The 18,537-nt window shown below is 35.3% G+C and overlaps 1 protein-coding gene across 10 annotated transcripts in view; it reads right to left on the reverse strand.

Moving 5' to 3' along the window:
- The window catches only part of CFAP70 (cilia and flagella associated protein 70), a 95,364-nt gene that overhangs the window by 15,754 nt on the left and 61,073 nt on the right, over positions 1–18,537 (reverse strand). For 9 of the 10 annotated variants that reach the window (XM_038534317.1, XM_038534323.1, XM_038534322.1 and 6 more), the window contains 8 exons: positions 16,711–16,842; positions 15,886–16,011; positions 12,475–12,608; positions 12,238–12,353; positions 11,811–12,038; positions 2,269–2,415; positions 1,612–1,733; positions 64–216 (listed from right to left, as the gene is read on the reverse strand). In XM_038534317.1, the coding sequence (XP_038390245.1) occupies positions 64–216; positions 1,612–1,733; positions 2,269–2,415; positions 11,811–12,038; positions 12,238–12,353; positions 12,475–12,608; positions 15,886–16,011; positions 16,711–16,842 (1,158 nt within the window). The remainder of the gene's footprint in view (positions 1–63; positions 217–1,611; positions 1,734–2,268; positions 2,416–11,810; positions 12,039–12,237; positions 12,354–12,474; positions 12,609–15,885; positions 16,012–16,710; positions 16,843–18,537) is intronic. The other variant, XM_038534320.1, reaches the window with a different exon arrangement.

Here is an 18,537-nt window from a genome sequence, read left to right on the forward strand (position 1 = left end):
CTTTAAGAAAGCCTGCTTGCCTCCCTCCAAACTATACTCAAGATGTTCTAGCAAAGTTATTACCAGGTAGTCCATTTGAGCTGCTTGTTGAAGGCATTCCTCTGCCTTGGCGAAGTCCTTCTTGAGAAGGTGTGTCTGGGCCAGCACCAAGTAATACTCACAGCTGGGGCCTCCTTGAGGGCATAACAGCTCATGTGCAAGCACTCTGTGCACATACTATAAGGAAAAATTAGATTATAAGGAATATGTAAATAGCTGCATTGTATCAGTACCTTAGCTCTTGCAGTTGAATATTATGTCCCTGATAATAACAAATAACAAATGAAATGATTATCAACCTCAAAAGGTTAGAGGTGAATTATAAAGATTCAGCACATCATGGGTCCATTACCAGGTATTCTACCTAGTCACCAGATGTAGACATTTCAAAGTGAAAAATCTGCAGTACTGCACAATTCTGGTCTTGCTGGTGAGCATACTAGGTGAGTTTTTGCATATACTTATTATGCAGCAGATAAAAAACACATTAACCACCCCACTGACACATGAGGTAACTTTTTCAGGCAGCTGTAATTATTCAGAAAACTGACAGTGAGGCAAAACCTCCTTTTCTAAAATTCTAAACTCAAGGTCTTGGAAACATAAATACCTGTTTCTGAAAACCTCTTATTTATGTTTGCCAGTTTTATACTTTGGGCTATTCTTTGTTGTTAATGCTATATAAGGCTTGCAAATTTGACAAAGTCAGATGTACTTTCTAAGCAGAAGGAAGAGCCCTTCTTTTCTTCTCCCAACTCCCATTAACACTTACATCTTCTTAGAAAAATAGTAAGAAGAGGTTCTGGAGCTGTTCCCTCTACATACATTTCTGGCTCTTTGCCCTGGAGAAGGGGGGGATAGTGACTTATTTAATCCGGGAGACAGAAAGCCTGTTTCTCTATTGGGAAATGTGTTAAAAGCTCCTGTTTAATGTGGCCTACTCCACCCTTAAGTGGAACATGCACTCTTCAGGATCAAGGCCAAGTCTCCTGGCTACTGCATTTTGCTCTTTCTCCTACTGCTTGCTTCACAGATATATTTCTTGTTTCCCGTGTGGTAGGCAGACCTCACAGGACGCTCTTCTCTGGGAGGAAGGGACAATTCTCCAGTAGCTCTACCCATGACTGCATAAGTAAGTCAAATCTGAGGCTAGTCACATCTCCAGCCTAATTATACAAATAAAAAAATAATATTTTTATTCCCTCATATAGTATCATGTATATGTTTATAATTGTTTACAACCTAGAAAGGAAGAAGGGTATATGATTAGGCTCCTGTGAACCCCCAACACTCACATAAATATGAGTTCTGATAATAAATATATATCCTTTAGAGTCTGATTTTGCTCTGCTGGTATTCTGAGGGAACAGATTTGCAGTATGGTCTTCTGATGCTCTCTGTAGAGAGTGGTTCATATTTGGATGTTCATACCATTGGGCCTACAGTATACTCTCAAAAGCATATTTGATTTCTGCATCATACATATTAAAGCTTGGAAAGATACCAGTATGGATTGAAGAAGTAGTTCACTAAAATATTTCCATCTAGTTGCCCTTTCCCAAATATTCTGACCTGCACAGCATTGACTTTCATCAAGAAACGTATGGTCTCCATGAAGATGGTGGCAGGAGTTTGGGAAACACCATAAGGGCTAGGATACAAAACGATTGATGAATCTTGACATTTTGATGTTTCTGAAAATATTATATTAAAAGAAGAGATGATTAGATGTAAAGGAAAAAAATGTCAGAAGCTCAGGCAGTGAGCTACATTACTACCAAGATAGCAAGGAGAAAATTCTAATCTAATATATGAAAGAGGTTATGGTCTGAAAAGCAATAGATTCCTTTAGGGCAACAGTGCCCAAAGATCTCAAAAGTGCTCAAGGTTAGACTACTGGTGGTCGCAAATTCATGTCACAACCAAATAAAATGGTTATTAAAAGTATTCAGATCTTCCTGAATGTGAAACACAACCTGTAGATACTCTAATCATAAGTCTGTAGTTAGCCCCTTCTCCGAGCTAAATACAAATCCTTGCTTATTGAGAGAGTTGCACTACAGAGTTCAGATTATCAGAACCTAACTTCATATGAAGGAACTTAGGCAATATGACAAATAATCAACTTCAAACAAGTTAAGATTGCCATATTGGTCATCATAATAATTTTCATCCTTGTCTAGTTTGTTTATGCCCTTCTTTCAAGTGGAAATCTTTATTTCTAAGTACCTTTTTTCACTGGCATCTCCTTGAGAAGTATGTTGGATGGTTTTTGGCTGATAGTTGGATCCTGAGATTGTGTGGATATAATGTGTTCTCGTGAGTCAGACTGCAGTTTGGAGGATTCTTCAAGAAAGTCATCTAGAATGGATGGTCCTAAATAGATTAAACTTTAATGAGGAAAGAAACCCCCCCAAAAAAAAAAATAAATAAAAAGAAAAAAAAAGAAAAAAAGAAAGAAAAACCCTTCCTATATTAGATATTAAAAGGTTATTACAGGATATAAAATATCATTATATTCAAAGTATAAGAAGCATATTTCCTTTTTTAAAAAATTTTATTTATTTATGATAGTCACACACAGAGAGAGAGAGAGAGGCAGAGACATAGGCAAAGGGAGAAGCAGGCTCCATGCACTGGGAGCCCGACGTGGGATTCGATCCCGAATCTCCAGGATCGCGCCCTGGGCCAAAGGCAGGCACCAAACCGCTGCGCCACCCAGGGATCCCAGAAGCATATTTCCTAAATATTGCATGAATAAACCTGTTTTATAGACTTTTTATATTTCTTTCTTTTTAAAGATTTTGTTTTTAAGTAATCTCTACACCCAATATGGGCTCAAACGTATAACCCTGAGATCAAGAGTCACATGCTCCACTGACTGAGCCAGCCAGGTGCCCCAGACTTTTTATATTTCTGAATAATTTAAAAAGTTCAAGCCAAATAGACAGCACAGCTTCTATAACTATGACCCCTAGTCCAACCCTGCTGCTAGCCTGAGTCATGATCATGTCAAAGAAATACCTATTACAAAAGCTATTTGCTAAATCCAGAATGTTAAGGATCTAAATGAGAAAGCTAATATATTTTTAGATTAAATTCAAACTCCTGAAGGACAGGAATTCTGTTCTTAGTGTTCAAAAATCACCACTATCATCATTGTCATCATCATCATTAGTGGCTATATTTGAGCATGACTATATGCCAGGAATTGTACTAAAAATTGTACTAATAACTTTAATGTATAATCTCACAAAACATTCACTATGCTCCTTTAAGCAAAGTGAATCACAGAGAAGTTAAATAATTTGCTGAAGCTCTTGAACATGCCTTGCTGCCTTTCAAATAAATAAATGTATGATGAATAAAAATAAAAAGCAATGCCAGGCAGGAAATGACCAGTGCCAGATGACCTCCCAAGAAGAGGTCACCCTCAGCTAGAGCAAAAGATATGGCTTTGAAAGTTGGATAGGTAGAGGGGGAGGTGCGTTTAATACTGAGAGCATGCTATTGGCAAAAAACACAGAAGTAGCAGGCTAATTATATTAGTGGGTATTGAGGGTTTCCTAGAGAAAATTAAGGGAAAGACAGGTCGGAGTTAGACTGTACTGATATTTTAATGCTAGGATTTTTCTTCTGTAGGCAAAAGGAGAAAACAATAGGGTTTTAAACAGAAAAATTAGAAGATGAAAAGTGGTATTTTATGAAGATTAGCAGTGCTTTGTAGCAAGGAGAAAAACAATACAGATGAGGACAAAGAGGTTTTAGTAAGGCTGTCACAACAATCTGGATATTTGGTAATGAAAAGTAGTGTGGAAGCTTAAAGGGAAGATGCAAGGAGCCTTTTTAAAAAGACTTTATTGGGATCCCTGGGTGGCGCAGCGGTTTGGCGCCTGCCTTTGGCCCAGGGCGCGATCCTGGAGACCCGGGATCAAATCCCACATCGGGCTCCCGGTGCATGGAGCCTGCTTCTCCCTCTGCCTGTGTCTCTGCCTCTCTCTCTCTCTCTGTGACTATCATAAATAAATAAAAATTAAAAAAAAAAAAAGACTTTATTTGCTTATGAGAGACATACAGAGAGAGGCAGAGACACAGGCAGAGCCCAATGCAAGACTCAATTCCAGGACTCAGGATCATACCCCAAGCCAAAAGCAGATGCTCAACCCCTGAGCCACTCAGGCATCCCACAAGGAGCATTTTGAAAGAAAACTAGATAGTCTTGAGAATTAACCCACTATAGGGAAGTTCTAGAAGTTCAATCTAGAAAGGAAGAGGAAACAGGAATGACTCTGAGATCATGATCTTGGGTGCTTAATAAAGCAATGTAAAATCAATTTGGGAGATGAGGAGTTGAGTTTACTAGTAGAAATCCAGCTCCTTAAATAAAAAGCAAAAAGAAAGAAAGAAAGAAGGAAAGAAGGAAAGAAAGAAAGAAAGAAAGAAGAAAGAAAGAGAAAGAAAGAAAGAAAGAAAGAAAGAAAGAAAGAAAGAAAGAGAAAGAAAGAAAGAAAGAAAGAAAGAAAGAAAGAAAGAAAGAAAGAAAGAAAGAAAGAAAGAAAATCCAGCTCCTAGGTTCTAGAGGGATGTTAGGGCTAAATATAGAGATTTGAGAGTTATCAGTAAATGGAAAATGTGAGTGCAGGTGAACTCTTAGAAAGTAAACTACATTATTGGGAGATGATTACATGTAATGAGTATAATAAGAGAATCTAACAAAGAAAACCCAAACTGTTGGGAGATGTAGGAGGCAATGCTACACTGTATTTAAGGAAAGAGAATGGTTAAATACTTCAGACTGATGACTGAAGAGTACGTGATGATCCTAATGAAAAATACTAATATTCAATTTTTGAGGTATAATTTATATATAATAAAGTGTTCCCCTTTAAGTATATACTTCAGTGCATTTTAACAAATGTATACATTTAGGTAATCACTATCACAATCAAGATACAAAAGATTTCTAACACCCCAAAAAGCTCTCTTGTGTTCTTTGAAGTTAATCCTCAACTCCCAGCCCAAGGCAACCATTAATCTGCTTTCTGTCAATACAGATTAGTTTTGCCTTTTCTAGAATTTCACTTAAATTGAATCATATAATATGTACTCTTTTGCATCTGGCTTATTCACTTAGCATAATGTTTCTGAGATTTATCCATGTTGTATATAACATGATTTGTTATATGTAACAAACATGATTTGTTTCTTTTTATTGTTGAGTAGTTTTTGATTGTGTAGATATGAGAAAATTTACTATCCCTTCACCTATTGATAGGCAGTTTGATTGTTTCCAGTTTTTGCCTGCTATAAATAAATCTGCTATGAACATTTGTGTACAAATCTTTGCAATGTCTTCATTTCTCTTGGGTAAATAGCTAGGGTGAAATTGCTGGCACATATGTGTTTAACTTGTTTTAAACTGCGGTTTTTCCAAGTGGCTATTACCATATGGCACTCCCACCAAAAATGTTTGAGAGTTCCAGCTACTCTATAACCTTGCCATTGCTTAGTATTATCTTTTTTTTTTAATTAGCTATTCTAGTGGTAAATCACATTGATTTTCAAATGTAAGATCAAACTTCCTTCAATGTTATCTTTTATATATGCTGCTAAAATTTATGGAGTAATATTAATAATTTTTTATGTCCAGGTTCAAGAAGGCTATTGGTGTGTACTCTTCTTGGGATGGATTTGTCTGATTTTGAATATGACAGTGATAATTATGGTCAAACTGTGGGAAGTATTCCGTCTTATATTTTCTAAGTTTATGATAGGAATGGGGTAGGCCTGGAGTTTTCTTTGTCTTGATTATTCAGATTTTCTTTCTTTCTGATTAAGCTTTGTATGTCTGTCAAGGTATTTACATTTCATACAAGTTGTTAAATTTGTTGACATTATTAATAATTTCCCTTATTATCTTTCTAATATCTATAAGATTTGCAGTAGTGTCCCCTCTTTCATTTGTGATATTGGTACTATGTATCTTCTCTTTTTTCTAATCAGATTTATCTATTAATTGATCTTTTCAAAGAATCTACAACTAGCCTCATTAATTTTCTTTATTCTTGTCTATTTTCCATTTCATTGACATCTACTCTGATCTTTATTATTTTTTCCTTTTACTTACTTTGGACTTAATTTATTTCTAGCTTCTTAAGATAGAATCTTGGATAATTGGTTTTAGATCTTTCTTATTTTTTAATAGAGGCATTTAAAGCTATAAATTTCCCTCTGGGAACTAATATAGTTCATCTTACAAATTTTGATTTGTTGGGTTATCATTCAGTTCAAACTATTTTGTGATTTCTTCTTTGATCTATGGGTTATTTAGAAGTGTATTGTTTAATTTACAAATACTTGAGGTTTTCTTATATATCAAGTAGTGAGCTGGTAAATGTTCAACAATTGGCTTTTGAATATGTATGAAGTCTGGTTTGTAGTGTTTGTCTATCATAGCTGATTTCACGCAACCAATGTTATATCACTGAATGCAGAGTTAGGAAGAGCTGCATAAGAGCATACCATTATATTGTATTTCTACATAAGAATACAATTATATATACATAACTTCAACAGCACAGATGATAATAAAATAGTAAAATAATAACGAAAATTATTTTACTTTTTTCAACTAATGCAGAAAAAAATTTGATAAAGTCTAACAGCTGTGAATAAAAAAAATTCCTTGAAAATTAAGAATAGAAAGGATCTCCTTAATTCTATAAATGTTTTTTGACAGAGCTTACAGTATATTTTATATTTAATAGCCGAATTTAAAATTCATTCCCATTGAGATAGGAAAGAAGATACAATTGACCACCATGACTAACATAAAATATATTATTGGAGGTAGTAAGAAAACATAAGTAGTTTGAGAATTGGGAGGGAAAAGGTAACACTAACATTATTGTTATTAGCAGATAATATGATAATCATATTCTAGAAAAAAAAATACAATTAATTATCTACTAGAATCAATAAAAGTCAAACAAGAGACATATACAAATTCAATCTAAAAACAACAGAATACACTAAAATCTAAAATGTCAAAATCGGGCAGCCCCGGTGGCGCCCCGGTTTAGCGCCGCCTGCAGCCGAGGGCATGATCCTGGAGTCCCGGGATCTAGTCCCACGTCAGGCTCTCTGCATGGAGCCTGCTTCTCCCTCTGCCTGTGTCTCTGTCTCTCTCTCTCTCTGCATCTCTATGAATAAATAAATAAATAAAATTTTAAAAACAAATAAAATGTCAAAATCAATAGCATACACTAAAAAATACCAGCAATAACCAATGAGAAAATAAAATTAAAGTAAGGTTCTTTATGGTAGCAGTGTTATCCAAAAGGTTATTATGAATTACTTAAACAGAGCCTCATTGGAGAAAATGCTATAACTTTAATAAAGGACACAGAAGAAGATCTGAGGATATGGAAAGACCTTCCTCATACTTGGATAGAATGATTTAATAACATAGATGTTATCCCTAAAATAATAAGTTCAGTGAGGTCCAAATAAAAACTTCAACTGGATTGTTTATGTACTTGATAAACTCACTATAAAATACATATAGATGAGCCTGTTTTTTTTTTAAGATTTTATTTATTATTCATGAGAGACACACACACAGAGAGAGAGAGAGAGAGAGAGAGAGAGAGGCAGAGACACAGGCAGAGGGAGAAGCAGGCTCCATGCAGGGAGCACGACATGGGACTTGATCCCGGGTCTCCAGGATCAGGCCCTGGGCTCAAGGCGGTGCTAAACCGCTGAGCCACCCAGGCTGCCCATGAGCCTGTTTTTTAAGCTAATTTGTATTCTTACTAATATTCCTATAAGAGTGGATTTGTAATATATGTTGTCTATAACATTAGAAAATGTTCACATTCATATTTTGAGGTTCTATCTTATTTTAATAGAGAACAGACTTCTCAGAAAATCTTCAGAAGCAGCTTATCACATATCAAACTATTGAAATAAACCCAGTGGGGTTAGATTACTCATCTGTCCATCAAGTGGGACATCTGCATTGACTGGGGGCTTAATGGACTCAGAAGAGGCCTGGAAGTAAATCCTAAAAATGAGCCAATCCCCACTTGAATGGTTACTGGACTAAACCCACCTTTAGTAACCTGAGTTCAGTGCCTGAGGCAGATAAACCACTTTGGCTTGGTTTCATTTTTCTTCTCTTTATTTGTGATGCTCAGATCTAAGATGTGTGTTTCAGACTGTGTACAGGCTTCTCTTTTGTTAGATTAAAAAATTTAGTCCTACTTTTGTATGGACACCTTAGAATATAAAATGACCAAAACAGAAGACTTGCCATTAGATGTTTTTCAGGTGTCAACAGATTTGTGGTAAATCATTTGCCTTTTTTAAAACTTCAACTTCTGCAGTTCAGACAGTAGATTACTCAGTAAAAGTATTAGACATAACTAAGAGGTAAATATTTTTAGTGCATATTAAATAAAATAAAGTGCTCTAAAGAAATTTTTAAAAATAAATATAGATAAATAAAGTCCATTAATAGGCAAGTCAGATATAAAAATGGGAGGCAAGTAAATGGGAGAACCTAATATACCAGATATTAAGGCACACTACAACACCACAGCAATAAAAAGGATATAATATTGTTTTAAGATCAGACCAGTAAGACAGAATAAAAAGCTTGGAGACATATACTTTACAACAAAACAGAAAAGACAGTTGTTTAATAGATAATTTTGAGAAAAATTTTATTTTTCTATATAGAGAAAAATAAAACTGGATGCCTATTTAGCATCACTTTCAAGGATGGAATCCAAATAACCTTGAATATAAAACAAATATAAAGTTAAAGGAAATATGAGGCAAGAAGAACTATTAAAACAAAACTTTAAAGACATAAAACTACAAAGGATATAGGAGAGTTGAATGTATCAACTAATTTAACCTAAAATTCTATAGAATGCTTAACAGCAGCAGAATACACATTCTTTTCAAATGAATATGGAACATTTATCAAGATAGATCCTTTGCTGGATCACAGAACAAATCAAAATAAATTTAAAAGGATTCAAATATGCAAAGTGTGTTTTCTAACCACAATGAAATTAAATTATAGATAAAAAACAAAGATACCTGGAAAATTCCCCATATGTTTAGAAAATTAAAAGTATATAAAACTAAGAAGTCAGGAAATGACAGATGTCAGGAAGGATGCAGAAAAAGGGGAATCCTCTTACACTGTTGGTGGGAATGCAAGCTAGTGAAGCTACTCTGGAAAAAAAACAGTATGGAAGTTCCTCAAAAAATTGAAAATAGAGCTACCCTATAACCCGGCAATTGAACTACTAGGTATTTACCCCAGAGATACAAATGTAGTGACCCAAAGGGGCACCTGAACCCCAATGTTTACAGCAGCAATGTCCACAATAGCCAAACTATGGAAAGAGCTCAGATATCCATTGACAGATAAATATATAGAGGATGATATATATATAGTATGTATATTGTATATATATTGTATATATATTGTATATATATTATATATATATATAGTATACACACACTATATATATATATATCATTATCCAGCCATCCCCAAAAAAAGATATCTTGCCATTTGCAATGACATGGGTGGAACTCAAGAGTATTATGCTAAGTAAAACAAGTCAATATGAGAAAGCCAATTATCAGATGATTGCATTCATATATGGAATTTAAGAAATAAAGCAGAAGCACAGGGGAAGGGAGGGAAAAATAAAACAATACAAAAATCAGAGAGGGACACAAACCATAAGAGACTCTTAACATAGGAAACAAAATGAGGTTTGTTGGAGGGGAGGGGAGTGTGAGGAAGGCGTAAATGGGTGATGGACATTAAGGAGAACACATGATGTAATAAGCACTGGGTGTTATATAAGACTTATGAATCACTGAACTCTACCTCTGAAACTAATAATACGCTCACTATATGTTAATTGAATTTAAATAAATTTTTTAAAAATAGAAAAAAATAAAATTAAAAGCACACTGCTAACCCATAGTCCCAGCAATTCAAGTCCTAAGTATTAACCCAAAGAAATGGAAGTGTATGTCTATAAAAATACTTGTAGACAAATATCCATAGCAGCTTTATTTTAATAGTCCCAAACTGGAAACACTCTAAATATCTATCAATAGGTGAATAGATAAACATATTGTAGTATCTCCATATAATGGGATACTATTTAGCAATAAAAAGGGATGAAATACTAATATAGGCAACAGCATGTTTGAATCTCAAAATAGTTGTGCTTAGTGAAAAAAGAACATACTGTGCAATTCTATTTAATTCTAGAAGTTCTAGAGAATTTTGGGAATTTTAGAATTCTAGAAAATTTCTAAAATTTTAGACATGCAAGCTCATTGATGGTGACAGAGAGAGACTTGGTGGTTGGTTGTCTGGAAATGGGAGCCAGAGAAAGAGATTCAAATGGGCACAAGGAGGGATGCCTGGGTGGCTCAGTGGTTGAGCATCTGCCTTTGGCTCAGAGCATGATCTTGGGACTGGGATCGAGTCCCACAGCAGGCTCCTTTTCTCCCTCTGCCTGTGTCTCTGCCTCTCTCTCTCTGTCTCTCTGTCTCTCATTAATAAATAAATAAAATATTTTTAAAAAAATGGCACAAGGAAAGTTTTGGAGATTTGGGGTATGTTCATTAACTTGATTGTGGTGATGTTTTCATGGGTATATTCATACGTCAAACATATAAAACTGTATGTGTTAAATATGTGCAGTTTATGAAATGTCAATTATACCTCAAACTATTAAAAATACATGCACGTAAAATAACAATATGCAATAACACATAAACAAAATAACATATGCAAGAAAGGCATATACATATTAAACAAAGGCACACATATTAAACACATTAGAATGATTGATTTCCTAAAATGGAGGAAAGGAGAATGGCAATGAAGAACAGGGAAAAAGGGAGTGTGTGTGTGTGTGTGTGTGTGTGTGTGTGTTTATAAAAACATGAATAAACTTGAGAATCACAAGGGTGGGAGAGGGTGCCTGGGTGGCACAGTCCACTAAGCATCTGACTCTTGGTTTCACGTGAGGTCATGTTCTCAGCATCTTGAGATCAAGCCTGGCATCTGGCTCCGCGCTCAACGTGGAGTCTGCTTGAGATTCTCTTTCTCCCTCTGCCCCTCCTGCTCATGCTCTCTTTCTAAAATAAAGAAATCAATCTTTAAAAAAAAAGAAAAATAGGGATCCCTGGGTGGCGCAGCGGTTTGGCGCCTGCCTTTGGCCCAGGGCGCGATCCTGGAGACCCGGGATCGAATCCCACGTCGGGCTCCCGGTGCATGGAGCCTGCTTCTCTCTCTGCCTGTGTCTCTGCCCCTCTCTCTCTCTCTCTCTGTGACTATCATGAATAAATAAATAAAATCTTTGAAAAAAAAAAGAAAAATAATCACAGAGATTGAGAATGTTGTTAAAGAAAGTGAGGGGAAAATGAAAGAAATTTACTCTTCTACAATGGTACCCCTCTTATGTATACACAGAAACAGTAAATTCTCTAAGACTAAAAAACCCAAATAGCAACAGTAAAAGCTTCAGACTTTCATTCATATGAATGAGGAATTATTTAGAAGGAGTCTTTCCTGGTATCCCTGGGACAACTCAAAACTCTGTCTACTGATTCATTTGACAATTATTTAACTGGGTGTTATATACCTATTACGTGCCATGTCCTATTCATAAGGCCATTACTTTTCCCAATAGCCACTTATTTCCATTTTCTGGTCCTACCTGCTGGGGCTTCCACCTTAATTGCTGTTGCAGAAGAACCATTAGTGATTCCCCAAGGGCCTAAACTGGATTCTTCTACTTTCCCTCCTTCTTCAATGTACTCAACAGTACCAGTGCTCCTCTGCTTCATTATTTGTGCCTGTAGCATTCGTGCCTGAAGTTGTTTGAAGGCCTCATGAAATGCCATTTCCATTCGAATATCATTGTTTTGAATTTCATAGTACAAACCTGAAAAAATAAAGATGTTGAAATAAATGTGACTAGTTTTCCACCACCATAAACTTAAGAACTGCAACATTTCACTTGTATTTCCCATATTCTTACCAAAGTGTAAGAACGACGTGATGAGCCATTACAGAATGAAAAGAGAAAGTGAGAATCTTATAATGGAAGAAAACACAATCTATATCACAGGAAAATACCATACCAAGTAGAGTCCAGGCTACAACATTAGTTGGTTCCAAGCAAGTAGCATCCTCAAAGAAAATTTCTGCCTGCTCATAGTTCTCCATCAGGACAGCCAGGACACCACAGAGCAACAAGCTGAGAAGAGACCACCAACATAATTAACAGCATGGTCCCATGTCACAGTCATGGAACCAAGAATATTTCATATAAAAGCTTATCTGCTCCTACTCATTCTTCATCTCCCTTTCACCCATACCTTTGGATATGATTCTGGTTGAGAGAAAGGGCTTTTTGAAAACACTCCTGTGCTTTGATGTTGTCCTCAGTTAGAAGGCAGAAGGCACCATAGTCCAGCCAGTGTTCCAGATTCTGTGGCTCCCGGACCAACCTCTATCCCATGAAGCATCAGGAAGACCAAGGTTATTGTAACACTATGTCATATTTTTTATGCACATAATGCCATAAATACTTTAAGTTTATGATAGCAGAAATTAAGTCCTTTTTTTTTGTTTACCACTGAATTCTGAATGTCTAGCACAGTCACTATTCTGGCTCATAGTATGTGGTGAATAAATAATTATTGGAATAATTTTAAAATTAAATCTTCAAGTCATTGCTTCTTAGTGTCAATGTCAATGGTCACCATAAATTCCTCTAACTACTTAGGAACCCAGATTCATTTTATATCAAGCCCTGAGTTTGGCTCCCTGCTCTGTGGGAAGCCTGCTTCTCCCTCTGTTCCTCTTCCTTGCTCGTGTTCTCTCTTGATACTTCTCTCTTTCAAATGAATAAATAAAATCTTTTAAAAATTTGTTTGTAAAAATTAGATTGTGGTGATGGTTGCACAATTCTGTAAATAAACTAAACACCACTGTACACTTTATTTTTTATTGAAGTATAGTTGACGTACAATATTGTATTTATTAAGATACACAACATAGCGATTTGACAATTATATGCATCACAAGATGCTCACCACAAGTATAGTTACCATCTGTCACAATACAAAATTATTATATATTCTCTATGCTATAATTCTCTTATTTATTTTTTATTTATTTATTTATTTATTTATTTAGTGGTTTATTTATTAAACTTATTTCTCTTATAACTGGAAGTTTGTGATTCATTTATTTTATAACTGGAAGTTTGTACCTCTTAATCCCCTTCACCTACTTGCCAATTCCTCCACCCCCCACACAACTCAACACCAAAAAAACAAATAATATGATTAAAAATGGAAAGAGGATCTGAACAGACATTTTTAGAAAGACATACAGATGTCCAAGAGATATGTGAATATATGCTCAACATCACTAATTATCAGGGAAATGTAAATCAAAACCACAAAGAGCTATCACTTCACACCAGTAAGAATAGCTAGTATCAAAAAGGCAAGAAATAGCAAGTGTTGGTGAGGATGTAGAGAAAAAGGAACACTTGTGAACTGTTGGTGGGAATGTAAATTGGTGCAGCCAATATGGAAAACAGTATGGAGGTGCCTTGGGAAATTGAAAATAAACACCATACAACCCAGTAATTCCACTTCTGGGCATTTACTTGAAGAAAACCTAAACAGTAATTTGAAAAGATATGCACCACTATGTTTATTGAAACATCATTTATAATAGCCAAGATATGGAAGCAATCTAAGTATCCATTGACAGATGAACGGTATAATGAAAATGTGATATACAACAGAATATTATTCAGTCATAAAAAAGAATGACATCTTGCCATTTGCAACAACATGGATGGACCTAGAAGGTAATACACTAAGTGAAAAAGTCAGACAGAAAAAGATAAATACCATATGATTTCATTTATGTGTGGCATCTAAAAAACAAAACAAACAAACAAAACCAGAAGTTTATTCATAAATAGAGAAAAGTGGTGATTGCCAGAGGGAGGAATGGAAGGATGGGCAAAATAGGGATTAAGATGTACAAATCACCAGTTATAAAATAAGGAATTCACAGGGATGAGAAATACACCTTAGGGAATATAGTCAATAATATTGTAATAACTTGTATGGTGACATAATAAATATGCTTGTTGTGATAAGCATTTAGTAATGCATATAATTGTCAAATAACTACATTGCATATCTAGAACTAATGCAATATATTATATTCAACTATACTTCAATTAAAAAGAGAATGTCATATAAATAACATTATACAGTACCTAACCTTTTTTTTGTAAACTTATTTTTTATTGGTGTTCAATTTGCCAACATATAGAATAACACCCAGTGCTCATCCCATCAAGTGCCCCCCTCAGTGCCCGTCACCCAGTCACCCCACCTCCTGCCCACCTCCCCTTCCCCCACCCCTAGTTCATTTCCCAGAGTTAGGAGTCTCTCAAGCAGTACGTAACCTTTTGACAGTGGCTTTTTTCACTCAGTATAATGCCTTTGAGATTCATCCAAGTTGTATTAGTAGTTCATTTCTTTTATCGCTATATAATATTTCATTATATAGGTAAATCATTAGTTTGTTCGTTTACTCACCCTTTAGAAGAACATTTAGGTTGTTTTTGGTTTGAGCAATTATGAATAAAATTGCCATAAGCATTCATGTACATAAGATTATACTTCTTTAAGGTAAATACCCAGGAGTAGGTCATATGGTAAATGTATAAGAAATTGTCAGGCTATTTTCCAGAATGAGGCTTTATTATTATGCATTTCCTCCAACAAAGTATAAAGGTTCCTGTTACTTTTTATCCTCACTAGCACCTCATGTTGTCAGCATTTTTCATTTTAGTTATTCTAATAAGTCATAGTAGCACCTTATTGTGGTTTGAATTTGTATTCCCTAATGGCTAATGATGTTGAACATCTTTTCATGCTCTTAGTTACCATATTTATATCCTCTTTAGTGAAATACCTGTCCAAATCTTTTGCCCATTTGTATTTAGTTGTTTTTCTATTGTTGAATTTTGAGAGTTCTGAATATTTTGGATACAAACCCTTTGTCAGATATGTTTTGAAGATATTTTCTTCCAGTCTCTACTTTTCTTTTCTTTCTCTTAATAGTATCATTTACAAGAACACATTTTTAATTGTAATGAAGTTCCATTTACCCTTTTTTTTTAATGGATCATGCTTTCATGTCATGTCCAATAACTCTTTGCCTAAATTCCAGGTCATGAAGACTTTCTCCTTTGCTTTCTTTTAAAATATTTATATGCTTTACATTCAGACCTATGGTTCATTTTAAGTTGATTTTTTTAAAATTGGGCTCCACACAAAGTGTGGAGCCCAACATGGGACTTAAACTCATGACCCTAAGATCAAGACCTGAGCTGAGAGCAAGAATTGGATACTCAATCAACTGATCCACCCAGGTGCCCCTTAAGTTGATTTTTATACAATGTTTGAGGTTTAAGTCAAAGTTCATTTTTTGCATATGGATGACTAGTGGGTCTAATACTATTTTTTTTTTTGAAAAGCCTGTCTTTTCTCCATTGAATTTCTTTTATACCGCTGTCAAAAATGTAATGGCCTTATTTGTGTGGACCTAGCTTTAGACTCTATCTTATTGATTTATGTGTCTATCCTTTTTTCAGTTCTGTTGGGTTTTAAATAATTAAAAACTACTATTTTTTATACCCACATGTACAAATAATAGTAACAACTATCACTGGGAAGACATTTAATTACCTCTTCATAATATACTGCTGCCATTTCAAAGTTCTCATTGACTTCTGCTTCAAATGCAAAGAGTCGAAGCTGTTCACTGCTTGTATAAATGGTTGGAACAGTGCCTTGGATATCATCTGGCATGGTCTTATCAATATCAAGATGTTAAACAAAACAAAGCAATTACAAGTAGAGTCTTATATGAATAAACTAGATATTAGACCCAGTAATTAAGTTGAAAATGATATTGGAGTTTCCAGGGTTGTGAGATTGAGCCCTGTGTGTGGTTCCACAATGACTGGGGAGCCTGCTTTGGAATTTCTCTCTCCCCCTGCCCACTGCCCCCTCATCCCCTGTCTGAAAAAAAAAAAAAAAGAAAAGAAAAAAAGAAAAAGCACGTTTGAAGTGTCATTGTCATTCAGGTATAATACCTGAAAGCTCATAATGTTTCTTAGTTTTGATTGCCAGTCATGGAGAACAAACTGAGAATTGCACACATTCACAGGAAAGCAAACAGAATTGCACACATTCACAGAATAAATAAAATAATGATTTTTGTTTTATAATTGAATTAAGTGATTTTATGTATGTCTTTTATCCATTACATTTATGACAGTTATGAAACTTATTATTCCAGGAAGTTGAATTATTCTCCCTGTTCTCCCCAAAATTAGTTTTATAATTTAGGCAGTTTCTTATTCTCCTTTGTCAGTGCCTAGCACAGAGCAGACACCTCATAAATGTTTGCTAAATGAAGCAAGAAAGGAAGTAAGGAAGAAAGGAATCATTCAGAGACTTTGATGCCCTGCAGAGAAAAGGAAGGGCTCTTAGTTCTTGAGCATCTACCTGGTTTAAGGCCACATGCATCTGATCCACCAAGAACACATAGAGCTCACTAATAAATGTCTGCAGTTCCTCCTGGCTTTCAAATGATGTTGTCTTCAAATACTTCTCTCTCACAATCTTTACTACGGCATGCTGTAAGAGACATAGATCATCCATTTGATTAGAGTCCAGCACCATGCTGACAACACAGGCCTTCCTTGAGCGTCTGGTCTAAGGCTCATCAGAATTTCAGAAAGTAATTGATTTCTCCTTTGGTAACTGCTAGAATGTCAGCTTTCTGATTTTCCCCCAGTCAACATATTCTGCATGACTTCTTTTCTTGACATCATCACTAATATTGTCAGTGCAGAACTTATATCATGTGAAGAGTCATAAAGCTAAAGAAGACCTCAGCATTAGGTTTATGCATTACATCGTTCATGGTGACCACATGATACAAGAGAAAAAGGCCTGATATGACAGTCTAGAGAATGGAATTCTGGTTCTAATCTGCCATTGTACAACCTAAAAAATTACAGTTAGTATCTCATTTTCCTCATTTGTATATTGTATATTGATGTGTACTTCTGGTCTTATTATCTTACTTCAGAAGATGATTGAGAAGCCAAAGAAAGATAACAGATAGGTAGTGAAGTTTAAAATGCTATACAGATAACATATTGCTATAGCCATGACAGCTTTTTCCCCCCTAAGCTAATATTATTGCCAGGTTTTGTACTAAGCACTTTCCATGCATTATATTATTTAATTCTCAAAATGACCCCATGTGATAGTATTATTCCTCATTGTTAGGTAAAGAAATTAAAGCTCAGAAAGATAAAGTCATTTGATCATCCATCTAATAATGGTAGAACAAGGAATCAAACTAAGTTGTGACTATGCCACCTACTGAGAAGAGCTCTTTACCTCCATGAGCATCAGTTGTTTTTTACCTTATTACTATCTAATAACTACAGTACAGGACGCATAGTAAATGTAGAGTGGCAATCCAGTGTAGGAGTTAAGAATGTAGGTTCTGGAGCAAGAAGACTGCCTCAATTTGAGTCCCATCTTTTTTTTTTTTTAGGATTTTATTTATTCATTCATGGGAGACAGAGAGAGAGAGAGAGAGAGGCAGAGACACAGGCAGAGGGAGAAGCAGTTTCCATGCAGGGAGCCTGATGCAGGACTCGATCCTGGGACTCTAGAATCACACCCTGGGCTGAAGGCAGGTGCTAAACTGCTGAGCCACCCGGGGATCCCCCTTGAGTCCCATCTTTAACCTTTACTAGTTCTGGGACCTTGGGGGAAATTATTTAACCAATTAATATGGCATTTCTCTACCTGTAAATGAGTAATATATACCTCACAGGGTTGTTGTTAGGATTAAATTAGTAAAATATGAAGCATTCAAAAATTTTTCTGGTGTACAGCACTCAATAAATGTTAATCATTATTATGTAGGAAATTATTATTAAGTAAATATTTTTCAAATCTTAGTGATTCTGTGGACTATGGAAAGATAGGAAATGGGAGACAGATAATTAGTCATGGAATCAGTACAAGTATAGTTTCTGCCTGCTACAGCAACATGAAACCTGGCTCAAAATCTGGCCTAGCTTCAAGTAATGACTTAGTTTCTTCAAAGCTCACACTTGGAATAGATATTGAACCATTCCAAGGCTTTGCACAAGTGGAGCTTCTCATATTCTATCATAGGGAACATAACTCTTTGCACCAACAGCAAGAATGGTAGAAGCATAGCTGAACATGACCAGAGAAAAACTAATAATAAGGCATGTAGAGAGGATGCTTCATAAAAATCCATTGAATAAGTAAATGAATATT

Source organism: Canis lupus, chromosome 4 (assembly GCF_011100685.1).
Source record: "Canis lupus familiaris isolate Mischka breed German Shepherd chromosome 4, alternate assembly UU_Cfam_GSD_1.0, whole genome shotgun sequence".
Taxonomy (NCBI): domain Eukaryota; kingdom Metazoa; phylum Chordata; class Mammalia; order Carnivora; family Canidae; genus Canis; species Canis lupus.